Source organism: Aulonocara sp. 'chitande type north' Nkhata Bay, linkage group LG17 (genome assembly GCF_057382095.1).
Source record: "Aulonocara sp. 'chitande type north' Nkhata Bay isolate Kocher_YH1m ecotype deep benthic linkage group LG17, A_spYH_male_GT1.1, whole genome shotgun sequence".
NCBI classification, from domain to species: Eukaryota; Metazoa; Chordata; class Actinopteri; order Cichliformes; family Cichlidae; genus Aulonocara; species Aulonocara sp. 'chitande type north' Nkhata Bay.
Window position 1 is genome coordinate 41,647,488 of NC_141360.1, and position 24,121 is coordinate 41,671,608.

Sequence of the window (24,121 nt, forward strand, 5' to 3'; positions counted from 1 at the left end):
CTGGCTTCCTTCTCTCACCCCAACCAATCACAGCAGATGGCCCCGCCCCTCCCTGAGCCTGGTTCTGCTGGAGGTTTCTTCCTGTTAAAAGGGAGTTTTTCCTTCCCACTGTCGCCAAAGCGCTTGCTCATAGGGGCTCATATGATTGTTATAGTGTACGATCTACTGTACAATATAAAGCGCCTTGAGGCGACTGTTGTTGTGATTTGGCGCTGTAGAAATAAAATTGAATTGAATGTTAAAAACGAGGCCAAACCCATTGTTGACAAATTCACCTTTCCACTCCCCTCTGTCTCTATGTTGTAATGCCAAGTCCCATGCCAGTGTCACTATAACTGGACTTACCCATTCAGGACTGAAACTCTGTTCAATCACTATGAGATGAGGTGGTGATAATGACAATTAGGGTGATTAATACTATATATTTTTAAATACAGCCATTACAGCACTTGAATTATAAAAGGTTGATAGCATGTACTGTCACGGTTGACACAGGCCAACCCCCCTCTAAAGGTCAGCTCCCGACGACCCTAAAACAAAACACCACAGTACAACCAACCCAGTGTGGGCAGCAGGGGGTCCTGGACGGAGGGCCAGGACCAAAAGCAAAAACAACAAACCCTCCTAGGTCACAGTCCCAAAGTCAGGCCGTGCATCCAGCAGCGGTGCAAAAAAAGGAAAAATCCCCATAAAACAGTCTCAGGCGGCCGATAACTATAACAAAGGTCCCGTGATAGCAGCAGGACACTTCAGGCGGCCTGCCAAGGGCGCAATAGCGGCGGTGCTGCAGCTCCAGCGGGCGGCCATGGGTCCGGCAGCAGCGGCGAAACAGTTGTGGCGGCCTGCCATGGAATCCAGTGGTAGCCGGCGCAGCTCCGGTGAGCCACAGTGTCACATGGCGCATGATCCATGACGTGCTGGCCGTGCCGGACGTGGACGCGCTGGCCTTGCTGGTCTCTCCGGCTCGCTGAGCTTCTCCACGGGCAGCGCGGGCTCCTCCTCAGGCTGTGAATCCACCGGCTGTCCGGGCCGGTGAGCAGCCTGAGTAGGAGAGTGGAGGTTAAGGGTTGAAAGCAGGAAGTCCATGACAACTGGGTTGAGAGAGTCCACCAGCCAGGGGAATTTAAAAAGCGTTTCCTGCAGTCGCCTCTCCACGGCGCGATGCAACCCTTCCCCGGGCTTCTCCCACCACAAATCACACAGTCTGTAAACTTTGTCCATCATCTCCCTCCCGAGCCTCTCCTCAGAGTCCGCTAGACCCATGTTTGGCTGGATCATTCTCTCACGGTTGACGCTGGCCAACCATGGGGATGTGAGGAAGGAGGACCCAGATGTTGGATTCTGTGTGCTTACCAGTGCATTTATTTACAGTGAATGGAAAACATAACAATAAATCCGCAGTGCGTTCCCAACTCCCGTGACATGTCCTCTTCCCAGTGTCAGTGTTCCTTGTCCCCGCTCCTCAGTGTCTGAGCACCCTGCGGCAGACTAACCGTACTGACTGGCCGAGAGACTAACGTGAAGTCACGCAATGATCCAGCGTCAGAGAGCGCTCCACCGCACTCTTAAGTAGCTCCTCCGACTAATCAGCTGTGTGATGGTCTTCAGGTGTGGCCAACCACCTGGCAGGGCCACACCCACCAGGCCTGAAGGTGGCTGTAAACAGGTGCTCTCAGAAACACCGGCATCCACACACACACACACACACACACACACACACACACACACACACACACACACACACACACACACACATATACCTGCAAGCAGGGAGAACGAGAGACAGCACACCAAAAACACACATGTCCATAATTGCTCAGGGACCCTGGGTCGCTCAGGCCAGGTAAAATAAGTAATAAAGATGACACAATAACATCTTTACAAAATATATTTGTAAATTCTCACCAGATGTTGGTAACAACACATCCGATCACAAATGGGACCATAGATGTCCATAAGTTAAGTTATGTGTAAGAAATGACACAAGGAAAAGTATTACACCAAATATAGTACTTTTACTGAAACCCTCCGCAGTGACCTTGCTCCCCAGTGAACAGCTCAGGGTCTGGGGTTGAAGCATCATGAAACAACAGAGCTTCCTGGGGCTCACTAGAAATGACATCTGGGGTTGTGGAGCTTTTGGGGGCAGAAAACAGAGCAGGCTCGGAAGGAACAGGTACCAAGCCGGTTGCGGTCCTTGAAGAGATGCAAGAATCTTCTCTTGCCTGTCACTAATAGCTTTATACTGAGTTATCAAAAACTGGATGGATTGTTCATGGGACCTAACAGGTATCCCTGTTTTGCCATCACTGCCCGAACTTGATCCGCAGAATCCATTCTGCTTTTGGGTAATTCGTATTGTCAAGTTAGTTTGATTTTAGTGCGCGTGTGGTTTGGACAGGTTGTTATCGACATTTGATGAGAATTTGAAGTCAAAAGCACCTGTAGCTGCAAGCAACCAGTGATGGAAATAATGATATATCTGTAAATGTCTCTTGCAGACTGGCTGTGAGTCCATGTAGCATTCAGATTACAGTCAATCAATCAACCACTGCTCTGCAGATGGTGAAACAGATGATGTCTATCTCTCTTTTAATGATTCTTTAGAGAAAAATGTTGAAATGAAGGAAGATTGAAATCAGTCTGTAATCAGCTGGATTATTGGCTTTTTAAGTAAAGCAATCATTGACCGTGTCCTAGGTTTAAACCATGTTCTGTTCACGCTTGGGCACATTTTCAGAGATCAGATTTCTCTTTCCATTGAAACACATGCTCACTAACCATGTTAGCTACGAGTTCCACTGTCAGGTTAAATAAAGGCTCCAAAAAAATCTAAATTTTAATGGTAATATTGCATAAAGTGCTTTGAGTGCTGTATCAGAACTCATCCATTAATCAGCTTCTGTGTGAGGAAAGTTTAGGTAGTTCAAGTTGGCCTTGAAGGAGTCACTACCTTAAAGGTTGTAATTGTGCCACTGACATGAACAAGCTCCCCCCTCACGTGATGAAGCCTCCAACACCCATCTGTGTCTCTGTGTCTCCCAACTGGGAAAACACAGCATCAGGGATGGCTGTCTGCTTCCCCTTCTGATCCTACTGGCAGGAGGAGGGAGGATGGACAGAGGGAGAGATGAAGTGTGTCATGCAAAAATGAGTCCATGCAGAGCTTGAACTATCCGGTCGTTCAGTCTGACGTCACTAGTCGTATCTGGACCTAAACTCCGCTGCAGGTCCATATATCAAACGATCACTATGGCATTACTGAGAGTTGAAAAACTGTCTAAAGTCTTTCATCTTTCATAAAATGATCAGCGTTCTGCTCTACCAGGTGTAACAATTGAGTTTAACATCCAGGCATCCATGAAAACGGAATTTATGACATTTAACGGAGTTAGAAGTTAGCAGGAAGTTAGCTCGCTAGCTTCTATCTAAATACAATATAGCATGTCCTGACTGCGGGGTTTTGGAAACAAATTAAAACGTACAGCTCTGTTATCACTTCCAGCATAAATGAAGACAGAAAACTAAACAGCAGTGACGTTTGTAGGGTTACTGAAGTTGGGCTAGCTGGTATATAATGATGTGCTACGTGACCGCTAGTGACACAGCTATGTTAGCATAATATAAACAAGCTAACTTTTTTTCCACTCGATAAAAGTTAACGTGAGTGTTCTCGGTGGTCAGGAACAAATGTAATCGCATGGCAGGATGCTGTAAAAGGACCAAACTTCAGCCAGGAGAACAACTGAGATAATCCATCCACAATACGAGGTTAGTGATTCATATACTGCTGCATGGGCTGGGCTGTAGTTACATCCTAAGGTTTTAAAAACTGAGCTTAAATAAATGATTAGCGGTAATAAAAGCCGAGGGAGGTCAACAGTGGTCACTGACTGTTTTAGGAGCTTTTTGAGATCAAATAGAAGAAAATACAAAACATTAAACATGTTAACAACACAAAAGCCATATTAAACGCAGACTACTTTAGACCCGGAAGTAGGATTCGTCGCGTCATCACTGAACAACCGGATAGCATGACCTTCCATCTGGCAGAGGACTGTCAAACCTTTCTACCATGACCACCAAAGAACAAAGAAAAAGTAAAAGCTCAGGTTTCCACTGGGAATGTTTCGCAGTCTACATAAAACCAGCAACTGGCAAAACCATACTTGTCAGTCGGATTGGCAGACAGAGGAGTGCGACTCCTCAGCCCAGAGAACACATGTCCTCTGCTCTGATGTCCAGCATGGTTTACAGCAGTGTGTCTCTGATGCTTTGCTTTTGGTGATGTAAGGCGTGGATGCAGCTGTGGAGCCGTGGAATCCCGTTCCCCAATGTTCTCTGGGAATGACCTCTGTGCGTCCGCCGAACCCGCTCTGTGATTTCCTGTGGGCCAGCACTTTGTGTCTGAGCTGCTGTCACTTCCACTTTGTTATAATACCACTCACAGTTAACTGTGGAAGTCTCAGTATTGAAGAAATGAGCGACCCATTCTTTCACAGATGTCTGTAGAAGCAGTCTGCAGGCCTGGGTGATTGATTTTATACATCTGTGATCGTGGAAGTGACTGGAACACCTGAATTCAATGATTTGAATGGATGAGTGAATATGTTTGGTCCTTCATAATAATCTGATAGGATAATCCAGGATTTCACTAAATTAATGTTTAAAGGACGATTTTAGTTTTTAACGTTTCGCCTGACTCTGAGGTGTTTAAGTCTGAGAGTCAGGAATAAATATAAGCACAGAACTCGGGTTCAGGCTTAAGCTACATTCAAAAATGACATAAGATCATCAGGCACAGGAAGCTGCTCTGTTCTAGGATCATGTTTAATGCTTATGAAACAATAAAGTTGTTTTAAAATTGTTTGTAGCCAAAACGAGAAAATCCAGGAACAAATTTGTATCTAAGACCTTACAGACCACACACTGATGCTCATCTGGGAAACACACCCACATTTACACTGATGGATGAATCAGAGAGCGCCCTGCACTCAGTATCTCGCCCAAGGATATTTGCATGCAGACTGGAGCAGCCAGTCAAACCACCAACCTTCAGATTGGTACATGACCTGTTCTACCTCTAGAGCCACAGCCACCCCAGCCAGATCTTCCAAGAATTTTGATGCAATATTTCAGATTTGTCAGTAGGCAGAGGACCTTTTAGAACAAAGTTGAAGAATAGTCGTGATAAGCAGGAACGCTCAGCTCTGGACTGCAGCCGCAGCACCGACCCGTCTCCAGCTCCTTTCTCCGCTCACTTGTGAACAAGACCCGAGATACTTAAACTCCAGGGCAGGAACTCATCCCTGACCCGGAGTGGGCACGCAAAGCCTTTTCCCAGCTGAGGACCACGGCCTCAGATTTGGAGGCGCTGATTCTCATTCCCACCGCTTCACACTCGGCTTCGAGCCCCTCCAGTACGAAAGAATAATACATATGAATACATTAGATTGACACAGGAGTGTAAAGGATATTTCAGGTAACGAAAGATCCATCCTCTCCTGCAGAAAGTAGCAGCAAGCCGGAGTCCTATTAACTGTATGTTCACATAACAGCTCTTCATTATCATATTCAAGTGAGTAACAATAACCTTCCAATGAACCTTTAATGTGATGCAATGGTGTTTGACCTTTGGCCTTCTTTATTCTAAGGCCTTTGAGCCCAAAAATAAAGCTTTAGACATCCAGAGACTGAGAACAGAAAAGCACTCACATGAGTGGATGTGTATAGAACTGCACTCGTTCAGTATCACTTCCAGTCACTATCAGTAATGGAGAGGAAATGGTGTCTGGCTCAGAGACGTTTGCAGAAGGCTGAAGGGCAATTTAACTAAAATGACTGAGATAGAAATCCATTTGGGTTTGTGAGAGCAGTGTGCCTGAGTCTAACTGCTGGAAGGAGGATACCTCAGTGAAAGGATGTAATGTGTTTGCCAGCTCACAAATATGCCAAAGGGTCGGAGTTTGGCTTGCTCAAGCATTTCTGTCCACAGAGACAAGCACCGGAGAGGTTAGCACTTCTCAGGAAATCAAATGTGGAAACACAGGCAGCTTCAGGCCAAGGGGAGAGCAGAAGGATGACGAATGTTTCATACAAACCTCCCTTCCCCCACTTCAAACATGGACTCGACTAATGGGACTTCTCCCCATTACTCAAAACATAACCTGCCTAACCGGATTTAAGTAATTATGTTGATTCAGCAAAAGCAGATTGTTAGTGAAACACAACAATCCAACAGGTCATGTTGAGAAAGTTATTTAAATAATAAGTCAAACAGAGCTTATATGTTTTGAATATACTGCCCCCATCAGTAACTATGGTTGAATTTAAGTGACTTTTTAAGGATCAAGAAAATAGTGCAAGTGCTCTTAAAGTTGCAGTGAAATTCAGTTGAAACCAAACACGTTTTGGACAGAGACCAGACTCATTTATATTTACCATATGATGGAGCGCTGCTGCGACTGCAGCGATGCTGTACCGTCCGCCGTGAAGAGAGAGTTGAGTATAAAAGCAAAGCTGTCAATATACCGGTCGATTTACGTCCCTCACCTATGGTCAGAGCTGTGGGTAGTGACTCAAAGAATGAAATCGCGAATACAAGCAGCAAAAATGGGCTTCCTCCGATGGGTGGCTGTCCTCTCCCTTAGAGAGGGTGAGAAGTTCAGCCATCCGGGAGGGGCTCAGAGTAGAGCCGCTGCTCCTTCACATTGAAAGGACAAGGATGCCTCCTGGATGCCTAATGGGTGAGGTATTCCAGGCATGTCTCACCGGGAGGAGGCCCCCGGGCAGACCCAGGACAACCTAGAGGGATTATATCTCTTGGCTGGCCTGGGAACGCCTTGGTGTTGCCCCGAACAAGCTCATCACTAACAGCGGATATGGATAACGATTCAAGAGTGTTGTTACCGTCAGCCACCTCCTGTACGTGGATGATATCAAGGTACATGTCAGAAGTAAGCGAGACATTGAGTCATTCATCAGGACATGAGTGGGCCCGTTTGGATAAGTGTGACCAAACAGCTGAAAAGAGAGGAAAGGTGACCCTGACTGAAGGGGTGGAGCTGCCAGAAGGCAGATTAGCAGACATACAAGAAGCAACAAGAACCTACACACCAAATGGGAACCAGCTATAGCCAAAAACCTCCTGCAGGTACGACACGAGAAGCCAGCTGAACAGTATGAATAAGAGTCAAGCCCTTGTTATATGTGCCCCACAGCTGCTAGCAGCCGGTCGCAGGAGGACATAGATGCCACTGACATCAACTCCTCACAGTGTCCACAGTGAAAAGTGTCAGAATGTGGCAGCGAGGACGCACAACTCCAAGAAGAGGAGGAGACATTAACACTCGATTTTTATTTGCCTTCTATACTTTTGACGGCTTCTAAAGATCTCAATGAAGAAACTGTTGTTTTTTATTATTCCTTCTATTCCAGTGTCATATTTATTCAGTTTCTCTTTGTTTTGTGTGTTGCTGTGTTTTCAGCTCGGTGTCACATTATAGCCCTTATATGCACTGTGTCTAATAATGCAAGCAGCTCTATGGGAGTTTGTTGGTGGAGCAAACTGACAGTAGTGCAATCTCTGTTATCACATTTATACACTAAGAACACACAGTAGTGTAGCGTGTATGATGTCTGCGTAGCAGGCAGCATTGAATTCAAGTGAACTGAACTGAATTCAGTTTTATTTATATAGCGCCACCTGCAGGTGCTAACTTTAGCTGCTGCAGTGGCCCAACGTGCAGACCTTAAACTCCTGTGACAGAAACCTCAGTGAACTGAAGCAAAGTTGGCCATAACTCCTCCATAATGATCATGTGCTACAGAAGATTATTACACCAAGTTACTGATGCTAAAGGTGGTTCAGTGTATAAGCCCATTAATCATGAGGTGCACACGGCAAAGGCCTGCGTGAAATGCTCTCACTGAACAGCCTTTCCACATTAAAACAGTACAGTGAGCTCTCCTTTGTATTTAGCCAAGCAGATCTTTGTAATGTAGTTTGTTATAGTTGATCACAGCTGCTCTCTGCTAAAATTACAAAATGTTGTCACTTTGCAGTGTGTCAACAAAAAACAAACAAACAAACAAGGCAGCACAGTGGTTAGCACTGTTGCCTCACAGCAAACAGGTCCTGGGTTCAATTCCACCACCAGGCCGGCGTCTTCCTGTGTGGAGTTTGCATGTTCTCCCTGTGTTTGCGTGGGATTTCGCCACAAGTGTGAATGTGAGTGCAAATGTCTGTGTCCACGTGTTAGACCCGCGACAGGCGGGCAACCTGTCCAGGGTGTACCCCGCCTTTCGCCTCTGGGATAAGCTCCAGCGCCCCCCACGACCCTGAAAAGGATAAGTGGAAGTGAATGGATGCACAAACAAACAAAAACAGCCGCAGAGAACTGACTGCACTTCAGCAGGGAGGAGCTGTGTGACGGTGCCCCATCAGTTCTCCAGAGTAGCTCTGTAGGGGCACGTATGTGGAAGTACGACCTGTTTATGTGCTTTCCACACAAGACATGGACACATCATTGCAACAGAAGAGTCAAGCTCGATGTTTACAATGTCGGCCAAATACTTGGCTGTGATGCATTTAATGTAGCTTGAATTGTTCATTATAGAGAAAGACCCTTTAACTAACCCTCTTTACTTTCCTTGGGTACAAAGCTCAAGACATTATTTACCTGTTTACCTGTTTTCTGCTTTACAAAGGTGAAATGAAAAATTATTTTATTTAAAGTTTATTTTAATAATCTCTGGATAATATTAAATGTTTTCTGTGAGATGTAGTATTTGAGCGTTTTATTTAATCTTAGCTGTGCGCTGTGATTGGAAATACTGGTAAATATCACTGGATTAAATTAATTATGAAGAAAAGTTAAAAAAATAAAAATCTAGGAGATTCTTGGCCAACCAGTGCTGGCCCTGTCCAAGCGTATTTCCTCAGCCTCTAAGTGATTAATAGTGATTAATGCTGCCAATAACTTTGCCCATTTGTAAATAGCATTGAAGCAGAAAGTGGGAACTAGAGTTAGGGGTACGACTTGGGTTTGCTTGTCTTGTCTGTTATTTGGGCCTCGGTCCACCCTGGAGTTCATGCTTTCGGTGTTATAGGCAGAGCAATAAACGTCACCTTTGTCTGTGTGTCGGCTTTTACTTGTCTGGTTTTGGGGAGCACCTGTTTGTTAACCCTTATGTTACGCTCACATAAACCACAGTGTAGCAGTGTGTGTGTGTGTGTGTGTGTTTGTTTTCAGGACTGAGGAAATGCATGTGGTGGTATGATTGTCTTGTCTGTGTAATTCAAACCTCCAAAGACTCTAATAATGTCATGTTTGTGAGCCACGTGGCCTTGCCAGAGACAAGCAGCAATGGTGTCAAAAGGAAACGGAGGAAGTTACAGCCTCATTATGAACCTACAGCATCACAGTCACAGGTGTGGGCCGGGCCACAGAGCTACAGGAGGAATGTGTGTACAGGCCACACTAAGCTAGGAAAAAGCAGATGAAACAATCGCCTTTATCAAATAGTTGTAAATGGAGTAAGCAGAAAATGCAAAGACGGAAAGATGTCTTCATCATATTCATGAAGTATTTTAACTTTTGTAACAAAAGAATTTCCAAAACTGTATTTTTCCAATTTATTGAGTAATTGGGCTCTAAATGTAACAACAGCACACACGGGAGTTTGTTATGTGCAATGCTGCAGCAGTGCATTACAGTATTATATTTAGTTATTATACATACTTGCCTTCCTGAACATGAATTTAATTTGCTATTTTCATCATAAGTAATGATATAATTTTTAGTTTTGACCAAGTATTTGACAGATTTCTAAATTATTTGTGCTTTCTTGTTTTATGATAGATGCTCTAGCCAACGCTGTACTGTTAGGAGTGCACACTGAAAGCTCTCCTGATTCATTAGTTAATAGTTTTAGAGGAACATAATTTTTCACGCAGCCATTGTGTTCCTGCTGTGGTTTGTAGAGATGTTAAAAGAGTTTCTTCACCACTGATGCAGGAAGCTGATTGTGCGTCCAGTGCAGACGCAGCCTCTCCAGCTGAATCACGTCTGAACTGAAGCTTCTGTTCAGTCTGTGTATCGTTAGAGTGAATGTTTGTGTAAATATTCTGTTTATAAAAACAAACAAACAAAAACCTTTTGTTCCTTTGCAGGTTCCATTACTCGGTGCTCCTACATCAAGTATCACTATTCCTCAGCTACGATACCCAAAAACCTCTCCTACAACATCACCAAGACAATAAGGCAGGACGAATGGCACGCCCTCCGTAAGTCTGCTGCTGTTTCTCCTTCTGTCACGTAAAATCCTTTCATTTTAAGTAGAGATGATCTGGGTTGAGTACATTTGTTTTCTGTCTCTATGCAGTTACATGTTCATATCATATCTATGAACAGATTCAGAATTCCTCCGTCTCAATAATGACTTTACTGACTTTCCTCCCTTCAAATTACAGTTTCAGCCATTAATAATATTCAAAGGAAAAGGTGGTAAAAAGGCAGGAAACTTACACTACAATTAAACCTTAATTAAATCAATCAGTGCATTATTATTTTTCCTTTAATTCATCAACACAGGCTCCTCTCTGCTGTTCTGCTGTTGACTAAGTTTTTCTGAAATTCACTTCTGTGGGACAAAGATGGCTGTAGTTGAGTCAGAGCAGGAGGTCCACCACAGCGCGCTCACTTCTTCCGTTCATCTGTTCACCACTTTGTTTTGGAACAAGAAATTTCTTCCACTTTTGACAATAATCCAATAATTAAGGATTGAAATCTGCTCAAAGAGCGGTCATCTGATTCTGGGGTATTTTCAGGGGGTTCTGTCTATTATTGTAGGGTCTTTTCTTTAAAATATAAAACATGCTGAGGTGATTGCTGTTGTGATTTGGAACTATATAAATAAAGTTAAAATTAACTGAAATACTAGAAACCATCCTCAGTGTCTCTGACAGCAGTGTGGTGGCTTGTAGAGTCAGAAACTAAGTCGCTGAGTTAAATGGAAAAACTCAAACCATCAGTCTGAATAGTCTTTAACTGTCAGGTGACAGAAAAGCTCTGCTCTAAAACCACACGTGTCATCTTCACAACTTTGACCTTCACATCTTTCTACAATATATTGAAGGTTGAAGCCATGGATGTATTTGTAAATACCAACTAAATTCTCTAATATTTAATACTTGTTCCTCTCCTTTTTATTGTTGTTATTATTATTATTATTATTTTATTACTACCACTGCCATTTTCTCTTATTTTCTTCTCAATATAACTGCACACTCTCTATATGCTCCTGTAAAGCTGAGGAGCCAAAGAATTTCATTATGGATAAATGTTTGTCTGTACACGACAATAAAACTTGAAACTTGAAATTTGCAATTTTCTGTTTATGTTATCTGAATAAATATTTAGTGTGCACCAGGTTCTTAGACTTGCACCATAAATGAAAGAATTTTATAAGAAATTGCAAAGTTTGCATGTAGAAACTGGAACTTCACCCACTGATTCAGTCCAGTGTGAATGTGAAAGAAAGAAGAAGAAACAGCCTCAGACGGCATCCTGATGACGGCCAGGCAGCTAAAAACACTGGACACAGGGCGGCATTAAAGACAAACAGCTTATACACTGTGCTGCAGGGCTTGCTGTATATTTGGCATTTTAAGCTAAATTATGCTTCAGCATAATATTGGTATGAATGACAACATCACACAGAAAGATAAATCAAACAAATATTAGTAACAAAAGAAAAGGAAAGAGCTGCTCTTTCTAAAGCTAGTGCTTAGACGTCACACTGAAAACTTCAGTTGTTCTGGCGAGGCCAACACTGCAGAAGGATTGTTGACAGGAAAGTTCCAGTTTAATGCTTAATCTTCTCTAAATATGTTGACACAGTTTTTGCTTTACAGTCATAACACACTGGTGTCAGGGGAAGGGATTACGTGTTCCCAGGCTCAGGATCAGGCCTTTTGAAGACTCACACAATCACTGACAGCATTGAAAGCTCTGAGGTTATATTATGTAAAGGTGTCTCGTGCCACCAACACAGCTGTGAACACCAAGGCATGGACACTACGCTCCGGGACAGAGGGCACATGGGACACCAGTCACAGAAAACATCAAACTGTTCTTGGTGTTATTTTAAATGTTTTTCTGTAATATTTAATTTGCTATGTTTAGTATATTCTCTGTTACTTTGCAGTGTATGTTTTATTTTCCTTGCAATGATAAAAATCCTGGTTCTGGAGTTGGTGTGGCCCCATGTGTCTTCCTCTGTGGTTGTTTTCATTGCTGGTTGATGCACTAAAGCTAACGTCAGTGTTACCACAGATGTTAGCTTTACAACAAGAGAGGCTAAAGTTGCAATTAATCAGCTCTGTGTGAACACATTTAGCTACAATGTAACAAACATTCATTTACATTATAGTTCTGTGTTGCACTTGGTCATATTTCCTGCAGTCAGCAGCAAATCCTCTGTTTTCCATGTCTTTGGCAGTTCATGGTTTTACATTCTGCAGACTCAACTCTATCAAGTTTTAAAAGGACATTATTGACCCCAAATCATATCAGGCTTTTTAGCTGTAGCCGAGGACAAAAGCCAACACATTGGTCTCAATAAGGGAAATAGTGGATCCAACATCTAATTAATTACTATCAATTTTATGTAGCCTGTAAGGGGTGTAATATATCCTATGAAGTATGTTAAATTGCACTTGCCTGTTTTGTAGAAATTAACACAGTCTGTGCCTGTTCCATGTCTTCATAGACATGGCCCAGGTCCCATTTTCTTTTTATGGACGCTTTGTTGTGATCGGGTAACTTTCATTGATAATAGCCTCCATGGTTTGGTACAAAGATGGGTTTCAAGAGGAGTTTCTTTTGGTATCTCGGGGAATAACCCTTTGGATTTCTCCTTGACTCTTATCTTATTTCTTGCTCTCTTATTTGTAGAAATTTGAAGAAACTTTGTCCTGGAAGTTAGAATTTTTCCTTTAGCAGTTGAAAGTCAATAAATGTGTCATTATTGTATAAGTCAGCAACAGTTCCAATATTTCTGTCCTTCCATCCCTGCAGTATTGGGTCAGGAATATGATGAGAGAGGTCAGGGTTGCCCCATAGGGGTGTCCTTCTAAGAAAGGAGATATTTATTTTCAGAAGTGAGAGGGATTCCTGCCAGACGCAGAAGGTGTTTATTATCAAATAGTTTGTGAGCTTGGACATTTTTTTGTACCTAAAAATAGAACATCTTTTAATGGGGTTTCACCTCATGACATGTTGTTCTATTGGGACCCATCGAACCTCACTGCTCTCTGCATGTAGCCAGATCCAAACTGATCGGTACTGGGAGGCAAGATAATAGTTCCTAAAGTTTGGTAAATTAAGTCCTGCCCTTGAATATGGGGCCTGCAGAGAGGTGAGTTTGACTCTTGGATTTTTCTTTTGCCATATAAAAGAAGTTATAAGTTTATGAGGCTCTTTGGAGAAACTTTTAGGAACATTTGTAGGGAGACATTGAAATAAGTAAATGAATTTAGGCAAAGTATTAATTTTAATAGCATTTATTCTGCCTATGAGAGATAATGGAAAATCCATCCATCTCTGAATATTAAGTTTGGTTTGCTCCAACAGTTTGATATAATTTTGTTTGAATATTTGATCCTCGGATTTACCAATTTGTATACCAAAGTACGTGAAGCCATTATCACACCACTGTAATGGGTCAGTCAGAGCTCTAATACGGCTGTCTTGTATATTTAATGGCACAATCTGTCACAGTCTGGCGAGAGCAGACTGTATGTATTGTGAAGAGTGGACCCAAAATGCAGACACCAAGGAACTTGGATCAAAACTTGAGTATCAACAAAAAGCGAGCCGTTTAATGAGGCTGGCAGAAAAGGTACAAATAAAGGGCAAGGCAAACAGAAATAAAACTAACATTAACCTAAACTGGGAGAACTAAACAAACAACATGGAAAAACCTGGACATGAAACCTAGAAACATGGCATGGAGAACATGGCGTGAACAACAGACGACCTGACAATCACACACTGAAAACAGAGGACTTAAATACACAGGAGGTGATTAGGGGAAGTGGAGACACATGAGGAAACAGCTGGCACACATGAACATAATGACGTCACAGTGGGAGAGTAAAACTGAACATGATGAACGCAGAACACCAGACCTCTTCACAATAAAACAGGAAACATAATGAGACATAGACATGACAACCCGAACTTGACAACGTAAGACACAGACATGAAACGCATGAAGAGCAGGGGAGATTTAACATGGTTGGAAACACGAGGGGAAAATAATAACTAGAAACACTTAGGCATAATAATACAAACTTGATAACAAATGACACGCAGCATGAAACACGAAGGTTGAGGGGAAACTTAAATACAGGGGAAGAAAACACAAGGAGTCTAATAACCAAATGAACTTAGATGACCTAATGAACAAAATAAACTCAAACTTAAAACGCTGGGTCAAAAGACCCAGGACCATGACAGAGCCCCCCCTTCAAGGGCGGATTCCAGACGCCCAAACCCATGAACAAAGAAAAGAAGCAGCAAGAAAACAAACATGAAACAAAACCAACACAACCCACCCAGGGCGGGCGGTGGGGGTCCAGGAAGGAGGGCCAGAAACAAAACAAAGAAACCGAAGCACTCAGTCCAAACACAAGGGCTTAAGAGTCCGAGACCCTGTTTCAGGAGGGCGACCATGATCTTGGCAGAAAAGGAGTTCATGGCACAGTAGTTCAGGTGGCCGACCTAGAGGCCGATGGCACAGTAGTCCATAGTTCAAGGGTTCAGGGGGCCGGCCATGTGGAAGGCGGCAGTGGAGAAGCAAGCATGGCTGGCCACACTCGGGAGGCTTGGCTCGCGGCCGGCGGTGACGTGGACGAGACCTGTCAGGTGGCTTGGCTGGCGGCCGGCGGCAATGTGGATGTGGACGAGACCTGTCGGGTGGCTTGGCTGGCGGCCGGCGGCAGTGTGGATGTGGACGAGACCCGTCGGGTGGCTTGGCTGGCGGCCGGCGGTAGTGTGGATGTGGACGTGACCCGTCGGGTGGCTTGGCTGGCGGCCGGCGGTAGTGTGGATGTGGACGTGACCCCTCGGGTGGCTTGGCTGGCGGCCGGCGGTAGTGTGGATGTGGACGTGACCCCTCGGGTGGCTTGGCTGGCGGGACGAGCAGAGGCGTGGCGTCGACCACTGGCTGGGTCGTGGCAGGACCAGATAATGGCGCTGCAGGCGATGGCGTGGAGGGATGCTGGACTGGCTTGGCTGAACCTCCAGCTGGCGCAACAGGACCAGGCGAGGCAGAAGCAGAGGCTGAAGGTCCTGAGGCTGGACCAGACGAGGCTGAAGGCTCTGACGAGGCCGGACCAGGCGAGGACGAAGGCTCTGACGAGGCCGGACCAGGCGAGGACGAAGGCTCTGACGAGGCCGGACCAGGCGAGGACGAAGGCTCTGAGGCTGAAGCCGAGGCCGGAGCCGGACCAGGTGGAGCAGGAGCAGCTGATGCAGAGGCCGGACCAGGCGAGGACGAAGACTCTGAGGCTGAAGCCGAGGCCGGAGCCGGACCAGGTGGAGCAGGAGCAGCTGATGCAGAAGCCGGACCAGGCGAGGACGAAGGCTCTGAGGCTGCGGCTGACGAAGCACAGGCTGGAGCTGCGGCTGACGAAGCACAGGCTGGAGCTGCGGCTGACGAAGCACAGGCTGGAGCTGGTCCTGGCGTAGCAGAGGCAGAACCAGGTGACAGTGAGGCAGCCACAGGTGGTGAAGCAGAAGGTGGCCAGACGGGCTCCTCAGGCCCTCCAGCAGACGTGGCGTGAGGCTGGACGGGCTCCTCGGGCCCGCCAGCAGACGTGGCGTGAGGCTGGACGGGCTCCTCGGGCCCCCCAGCAGACGTGGCGTGAGGCTGGACGGGCTCCTCGGGCCCGCCAGCTGACGCTGAAATAGGCTGCACAAACTCCAACTCAGCCCCTGGCTCCAACCTGGCCTGGATCTCGGTCCCACAGTGGCTTAGCTGAGCCTCATGGCTAGCACTTCCAGTGCAAAATGTCTTATAATTTGGCTTCTTGGAAGCAAAGTTCATAGCATGATCAATACACTGGGATGCTAGGTAGTTGTGCAGAGGGATAAGATATTCCGTGGAAGACTTGGCTGGTGATTTTTCAGTCTTAGTCATTTCATAAACATGCCCATGAACCTTTAAGGCAGTGTTTGTTCCAATATTGTCCTTAGAAAAAACGCGTGGATTCAGAATACAATCACCCACCTCATGTTGCTGTGAGCCGTGGTGACGACCTGGACGCCGCCTCCTCCTGGAAGCGGTGGTTGTGGAGGCCGGCGCCGCTACAGCTGAGGTGAATGTAGCACTGGAAGCAGCCACCGGTTGAGGTGAGGGAAACGCAGCACTTCTCTGCTGCAGTGGCGACATGGACATGGAGACAGGTGAGAGACTGAATAAGCCGACTCTTACTCCTGTAGCCGGTGAAGGAAGAGCTGCATCACCGCAGGGCTGGTGTGATTCAGCCTGCACATTGGGCACCTGCTCAGACGATGATGGTGAGGCAGAGGAGATCGTGGCTGTAGCAAACTTCTTTAAATCTGCAGGCAGGCAGTCCATAAAACCTGGGTTAGCCGTGGCTATCCGGGTCAACTGAGCCCGAATAGCCTCCTTCTCCTCCCCCTGCTTCCCTGCACAGGAGATAATCCAAAGTCCACGAAGCTGTGTAACACGAATCTTGAATTCAAAAAAGTCACTGAAATAAATGTCCGCTGGGTCCAGCATGGTCAGGTCGTTCTGTCACAGTCTGGCGAGAGCAGACTGTATGTATTGTGAAGAGTGGACCCAAAATGCAGACACCAAGGAACTTGGATCAAAACTTGAGTATCAACAAAAAGCGAGCCGTTTAATGAGGCTGGCAGAAAAGGTACAAATAAAGGGCAAGGCAAACAGAAATAAAACTAACATTAACCTAAACTGGGAGAACTAAACAAACAACATGGAAAAACCTGGACATGAAACCTAGAGACATGAAACCTAGAAACATGGCATGGAGAACATGGCGTGAACAACAGACGACCTGACAATCACACACTGAAAACAGAGGACTTAAATACACAGGAGGTGATTAGGGGAAGTGGAGACACATGAGGAAACAGCTGGCACACATGAACATAATGACGTCACAGTGGGAGAGTAAAACTGAACATGATGAACACAGAACACCAGACCTCTTCACAATAAAACAGGAAACATAATGAGACATAGACATGACAACCCGAACTTGACAACGTAAGACACAGACATGAAACGCATGAAGAGCAGGGGAGATTTAACATGGTTGGAAACACGAGGGGAAAATAATAACTAGAAACACTTAGGCATGATAATACAAACTTGATAACAAATGACACGCAGCATGAAACACGAAGGTTGAGGGGAAACTTAAATACAGGGGAAGAAAACACAAGGAGTCTAATAACCAAATGAACTTAGATGACCTAATGAACAAAATAAACTCAAACTTAAAACGCTGGGTCAAAAGACCCAGGACCATGACAGAGCCCCCCCTTCAAGGGCGGATTCCAGACGCCCAAACCCATGAACAAAGAAAAGAAGCAGCAAGAAAACAAACATGAAACAAAACCAACACAACCCACCCAGGGCGGGCGGTGGGGGTCCAGGAAGGAGGGCCAGAAACAAAACAAAGAAACCGAAGCACTCAGTCCAAACACAAGGGCTTAAGAGTCCGAGACCCTGTTTCAGGAGGGCGACCATGATCTTGGCAGAAAAGGAGTTCATGGCACAGTAGTTCAGGTGGCCGACCTAGAGGCCGATGGCACAGTAGTCCATAGTTCAAGGGTTCAGGGGGCCGGCCATGTGGAAGGCGGCAGTGGAGAAGCAAGCATGGCTGGCCACACTCGGGAGGCTTGGCTCGCGGCCGGCGGTGACGTGGACGAGACCTGTCAGGTGGCTTGGCTGGCGGCCGGCGGCAATGTGGATGTGGACGAGACCTGTCGGGTGGCTTGGCTGGCGGCCGGCGGCAGTGTGGATGTGGACGAGACCCGTCGGGTGGCTTGGCTGGCGGCCGGCGGTAGTGTGGATGTGGACGTGACCCGTCGGGTGGCTTGGCTGGCGGCCGGCGGTAGTGTGGATGTGGACGTGACCCCTCGGGTGGCTTGGCTGGCGGCCGGCGGTAGTGTGGATGTGGACGTGACCCCTCGGGTGGCTTGGCTGGCGGGACGAGCAGAGGCGTGGCGTCGACCACTGGCTGGGTCGTGGCAGGACCAGATAATGGCGCTGCAGGCGATGGCGTGGAGGGATGCTGGACTGGCTTGGCTGAACCTCCAGCTGGCGCAACAGGACCAGGCGAGGCAGAAGCAGAGGCTGAAGGTCCTGAGGCTGGACCAGACGAGGCTGAAGGCTCTGACGAGGCCGGACCAGGCGAGGACGAAGGCTCTGACGAGGCCGGACCAGGCGAGGACGAAGGCTCTGACGAGGCCGGACCAGGCGAGGACGAAGGCTCTGAGGCTGAAGCCGAGGCCGGAGCCGGACCAGGTGGAGCAGGAGCAGCTGATGCAGAGGCCGGACCAGGCGAGGACGAAGACTCTGAGGCTGAAGCCGAGGCCGGAGCCGGACCAGGTGGAGCAGGAGCAGCTGATGCAGAAGCCGGACCAGGCGAGGACGAAGGCTCTGAGGCTGCGGCTGACGAAGCACAGGCTGGAGCTGCGGCTGACGAAGCACAGGCTGGAGCTGCGGCTGACGAAGCACAGGCTGGAGCTGGTCCTGGCGTAGCAGAGGCAGAACCAGGTGACAGTGAGGCAGCCACAGGTGGTGAAGCAGAAGGTGGCCAGACGGGCTCCTCAGGCCCTCCAGCAGACGTGGCGTGAGGCTGGACGGGCTCCTCGGGCCCGCCAGCAGACGTGGCGTGAGGCTGGACGGGCTCCTCGGGCCCCCCAGCAGACGTGGCGTGAGGCTGGACGGGCTCCTCGGGCCCGCCAGCTGACGCTGAAATAGGCTGCACAAACTCCAACTCAGCCCCTGGCTCCAACCTGGCCTGGATCTCGGTCCCACAGTGGCTTAGCTGAGCCTCATGGCTAGCACTTCCAGTGCAAAATGTCTTATAATTTGGCTTCTTGGAAGCAAAGTTCATAGCATGATCAATACACTGGGATGCTAGGTAGTTGTGCAGAGGGATAAGATATTCCGTGGAAGACTTGGCTGGTGATTTTTCAGTCTTAGTCATTTCATAAACATGCCCATGAACCTTTAAGGCAGTGTTTGTTCCAATATTGTCCTTAGAAAAAACGCGTGGATTCAGAATACAATCACCCACCTCATGTTGCTGTGAGCCGTGGTGACGACCTGGACGCCGCCTCCTCCTGGAAGCGGTGGTTGTGGAGGCCGGCGCCGCTACAGCTGAGGTGAATGTAGCACTGGAAGCAGCCACCGGTTGAGGTGAGGGAAACGCAGCACTTCTCTGCTGCAGTGGCGACATGGACATGGAGACAGGTGAGAGACTGAATAAGCCGACTCTTACTCCTGTAGCCGGTGAAGGAAGAGCTGCATCACCGCAGGGCTGGTGTGATTCAGCCTGCACATTGGGCACCTGCTCAGACGATGATGGTGAGGCAGAGGAGATCGTGGCTGTAGCAAACTTCTTTAAATCTGCAGGCAGGCAGTCCATAAAACCTGGGTTAGCCGTGGCTATCCGGGTCAACTGAGCCCGAATAGCCTCCTTCTCCTCCCCCTGCTTCCCTGCACAGGAGATAATCCAAAGTCCACGAAGCTGTGTAACACGAATCTTGAATTCAAAAAAGTCACTGAAATAAATGTCCGCTGGGTCCAGCATGGTCAGGTCGTTCTGTCACAGTCTGGCGAGAGCAGACTGTATGTATTGTGAAGAGTGGACCCAAAATGCAGACACCAAGGAACTTGGATCAAAACTTGAGTATCAACAAAAAGCGAGCCGTTTAATGAGGCTGGCAGAAAAGGTACAAATAAAGGGCAAGGCAAACAGAAATAAAACTAACATTAACCTAAACTGGGAGAACTAAACAAACAACATGGAAAAACCTGGACATGAAACCTAGAGACATGAAACCTAGAAACATGGCATGGAGAACATGGCGTGAACAACAGACGACCTGACAATCACACACTGAAAACAGAGGACTTAAATACACAGGAGGTGATTAGGGGAAGTGGAGACACATGAGGAAACAGCTGGCACACATGAACATAATGACGTCACAGTGGGAGAGTAAAACTGAACATGATGAACACAGAACACCAGACCTCTTCACAATAAAACAGGAAACATAATGAGACATAGACATGACAACCCGAACTTGACAACGTAAGACACAGACATGAAACGCATGAAGAGCAGGGGAGATTTAACATGGTTGGAAACACGAGGGGAAAATAATAACTAGAAACACTTAGGCATGATAATACAAACTTGATAACAAATGACACGCAGCATGAAACACGAAGGTTGAGGGGAAACTTAAATACAGGGGAAGAAAACACAAGGAGTCTAATAACCAAATGAACTTAGATGACCTAATGAACAAAATAAACTCAAACTTAAAACGCTGGGTCAAAAGACCCAGGACCATGACACAATCTCACTTTTGGTGTAGTTTAACTTGTATCCTGAGGCTGCACTGTATTCTTCGAGACACTTCATTAAGGAGAGAATTGATTTAAGAGGGTCCGTTATGTATATTAATAATAATAAGAAGAAATTTTATTTATGAGCACCTTTCAAGTCACCCAAGGACACTTTACAATAGGATAAAACACTTAGTAAAACAATGGCAGAATAAGAACAATAAAACAAAAGCACAAGATAAAATTAACAAACTGTGGATTCACAGTGAATATGCAGATTTGAACAGATGGGATTTAAACTGGGGGAGAACCAATGTTTCTTATTTCTGGGGGCAGAGAGCTCCACAGCCTGGGAGCAGAGCAGCTGAAAGCTCTGCTTCCTATGTTGGTGAGGCGGAAGGAAGGTACAGCAAGCTGGATAGAAGAAGAACGGGCAGACCAGGTGGTGGTTAACAGGTCAGAAAGGTAAGGAGGAGCGAGGTTATGAATGGCCTTGAAGGTGAGCAGAAGGAGTTTGAATATTATTAGCCAGTGAAGTTCCTGAAGAACAGGTGATGTGCTGGTAGGAGGGGTTCTGCTGATAATGCGAGCAGCAGAGTTCTGAACCAGTTGAAGCTTATGGAGGGATTTTTGGGGGAGACCATGCAGAAGAGAATAGTAGGAGGTCATCTGCGTATAGAGAAAGTTTATGTTCACTTGTACCAAATTTGATTGCAGATATGGAGGCACTAGTACGAATGGCAGCGGCTAGTGGTTCGATCGCAATCGCGAAGAGCAAGGGGAGCTTGGACAAGCTTGTCTGCAGCCTCTGGTTAAAGAGAAAGTGCCTGAGAGCACATCATTTGTTGTGATATTGGCTCTGGGGGCATTAAAAAGTGTCCTAACATAACAGGTGAACTTCTCTCCAAAGCCCATAGCTTCCATCGCCTGAAATAGAAAGTTTGTCACATGCTTCATTAGCGTCCATGGAGATTGTTAGCAGGGGGTCTTGGTTTTTTTGAGCAGTGTTCAGTATATGGAGCAAACGTCGCACATTATCTGCTCCGTGCCTGTTTTTAATGAAGCCTGTTTGGTCAGTGTGTATTATCTTAGTCATGATGTCTTCCAATCTCAGTGCAATTACTTTAGATAATATTTTACAATCTGCATTTAAGAGGCTGAGGGGTCTGTAAGAGTCACATCTGTTTGTCCTTTCAGGATTAATGTGATTGTTGCGATTTCCAGTGACTCTGGTAATTTATTATTTTCTAAAGCTTCTTTGATCATATTCGTGAGTGGTGTCAGTAATTTATTAGAGAAAGCCTTATAATAATCGACCGAGAAGCCGTCTGGTCCAGGGGTCTTATTAATTTGTAAACACTTGAGGGCTCGAAGTACCTCCATCTCAGACATATCTGCATCAAGCAGTTCTTTGTCCTCATTATGTAATTTAGGAAGAGTTATTCCATCTATAAATCTTTTTGCAGCAGTACTGTCGGCCCCTCGCTCAGATTTATACAAATCTTCATAGAACCGTTTAAACTCTGCATCAGGAAGTTTATCATCTTCTGTTAATATTGTCTGTATAAATTTATCAGATGTTTCTTCCTTACTTTGCCAGGACAGTAGTTACTTGTTTTGTTTCCATATTCGTAGTAGTGATATCTAGTTCCTGCCATGGCTGCTTCCGCTCTGCTGGTGCATAAATGATCATATTGCATCCTTGTTTGTGTTAATGTATTGAGGTATTCTTCCTTTTTGGTGGCGTATTTTCCTGCTCCAGGTTTTTAATGTCAACCTCCAATTTGGTTATCTTCACTCTAATTTTTTATGACATAACCAAACCTCTCATAGAGGCTTTGAGAGCTTCCCAGACATTGGCACGTGAAGAGGAATTTGAATTGGCATCTAGGAATATTTCAATATTAGTGTTCATATATGAAATAAAGTCAGAGTCTCCTAGCATGTAACTTTTAAACCTCCACCTGTGGGTTGCAGGTTGTGACATGTTGGTAGCCCAGGAGAGTTTGATGGGATTATGGTCTGAAAAAGTAGCTGCTAAGCAGGAGCAATCTATCACCGTCACCATCATGTGGTACAAGAAACATCAATTCTAGAGTGTCTTATGTACTGGTGAAAAAGGAGAAGTTCCTCTGGTCTGGATGAAGGTTTCGCCACACATCAGTTAAGCCTATATCCTTCATACCTTGGTTCAGTGCTGTTGCTGCCTTGGAAAGTGAAGCTGTTTTGGGTGAGGACCGATCCAAAGAAGGATTTAGGACCAAATTAAAGTCTCCACCCACAATATACTGGCCCTCAATTGTAGCCAGTTTCATAATTAAGTTGTTAAAGAATAAAGGGTCGTCGTAGTTGGGCCCATATATATTTACCAAAGTTATCTTATTTCTGTTTATTTTAGAATCTACAAGTAAGAATCTGCCATTTTTGTCCTTTTCAACTGAGTTTAGTTGAAAGTTCAGGTGTTTATTAATAAGCAGGGAGACGTCTCTTGCTTTGGAAGTATATGACGAGTAAAAAACATTGCCCACCCAGGTCTACGTAATTTTAAATGTTCAGCGTCTGTGAGGTGACTCTCCTGGATAAACGCGACATCTACACTCTGCCTCTTTAAGGATGTCAGCATTTTCTTCCTCTTAATGGGTGAATTGATCCTCTAATATTCCAAGATATACAAGTTAGATGAACCATAATTTTTTATATGAATATCCTGGACAGGTAAGTGTCATGGTATTCAACTCTGGGGATTTCTGAACACATTCCTGCTTTCCTGAGTTTCGATGTGGTGAAGCTCTGCACATGGGTATAATAGTAAGATACAGCCTAGACCAGGGAGCTGTGTGAACAGTTGTGTGAGTGTGAGTAAAATGTTTGGTAAGAGACCAAACATAACCCCAAAATGTTAAAGTAAAAACCCCTGTAACAAAACCACATTAGGTAGGTGACAGTAGTGGAGGCCCAGGCAGCTGCTAAGGTTGAAACTTTAGCCACACTCAGTGAAATATTTACAGCTAAGCACTGAATTTTACAGTCAGACATAGAACAAAACTGTATAAGAGATAAACTGGTTGATCAAGATGTGATCACAATCACCCAGTAGGGGGTTAATGTCATGATCATAAATGCTCACAAGATCTGTACTTTTATGAATTCGTACACATTATCTTAACTGACTAATGAACGATTGTCTCTATTAGGAACCAAATACCAGATTATCACAAGTCGTATCTCAGATTAGTCTGTATACTTGAGGGTGGTGAGTTTCTATGTCACTGCTTGATGTTATAGTCTTTTCTTCCTTCATGTCGCTCCCACCCCAAAGTTAACAATGGAGGCCTTCTCATCTGAGAGTATAGGAGCCAATTGCTTGTTTGTTGAAATCGCATTAGATCACTTTAGTCTACCCACTCGGCAGATCTTTCAGAGAACGTTGTGCTTCGGCAGGAGTGGAGAAAACTTGGATCCCTGGTGCCTG

General features: G+C 45.7%; 3 protein-coding genes across 3 annotated transcripts in view; 1 reads left to right on the forward strand and 2 right to left on the reverse strand.

Moving 5' to 3' along the window:
• tmem178bb (transmembrane protein 178Bb) overlaps positions 1-24,121 on the forward strand; it is a 75,239-nt gene that overhangs the window by 23,641 nt on the left and 27,477 nt on the right. Inside the window, exon 3 of the mRNA XM_086268816.1 lies at positions 10,175-10,288. Coding sequence (XP_086124942.1) covers positions 10,175-10,288 — 114 coding nt within the window. The remainder of the gene's footprint in view (positions 1-10,174; positions 10,289-24,121) is intronic.
• On the reverse strand, positions 14,686-16,286 carry LOC147310672 (uncharacterized). The gene is made up of 3 exons (XM_086268098.1): positions 15,771-16,286; positions 15,080-15,536; positions 14,686-14,926 (listed from the first exon to the last, which is right to left on the reverse strand). Exons 1-3 carry the CDS (start codon positions 16,207-16,209, stop codon positions 14,686-14,688), a joined length of 1,137 nt encoding a protein of 378 aa, XP_086124224.1. The 5' UTR covers positions 16,210-16,286.
• LOC147310673 (uncharacterized) lies at positions 17,753-19,353 on the reverse strand. The gene is made up of 3 exons (XM_086268022.1): positions 18,838-19,353; positions 18,147-18,603; positions 17,753-17,993 (listed from the first exon to the last, which is right to left on the reverse strand). Exons 1-3 carry the CDS (start codon positions 19,274-19,276, stop codon positions 17,753-17,755), a joined length of 1,137 nt encoding a protein of 378 aa, XP_086124148.1. The 5' UTR covers positions 19,277-19,353.

Bases quoted from the DNA above. Each gene is read 5' to 3' on its own strand.
- LOC147310672 (XM_086268098.1), bottom strand. From the start codon at position 16,209: ATGACTAAGACTGAAAAATCACCAGCCAAGTCTTCCACGGAATATCTT. The intron at 15,537-15,770 runs GTTCTGCCTCTG...CCTCTGCATCAG, and splicing joins GGCTGCCTCACTGTCACCTG to CTGCTCCTGCTCCACCTGGT. The intron at 14,927-15,079 runs GTCACGTCCACA...GCCACCTGACAG, and splicing joins CCAGCCAAGCCACCCGACGG to GTCTCGTCCACGTCACCGCC.
- LOC147310673 (XM_086268022.1), bottom strand. From the start codon at position 19,276: ATGACTAAGACTGAAAAATCACCAGCCAAGTCTTCCACGGAATATCTT. The intron at 18,604-18,837 runs GTTCTGCCTCTG...CCTCTGCATCAG, and splicing joins GGCTGCCTCACTGTCACCTG to CTGCTCCTGCTCCACCTGGT. The intron at 17,994-18,146 runs GTCACGTCCACA...GCCACCTGACAG, and splicing joins CCAGCCAAGCCACCCGACGG to GTCTCGTCCACGTCACCGCC.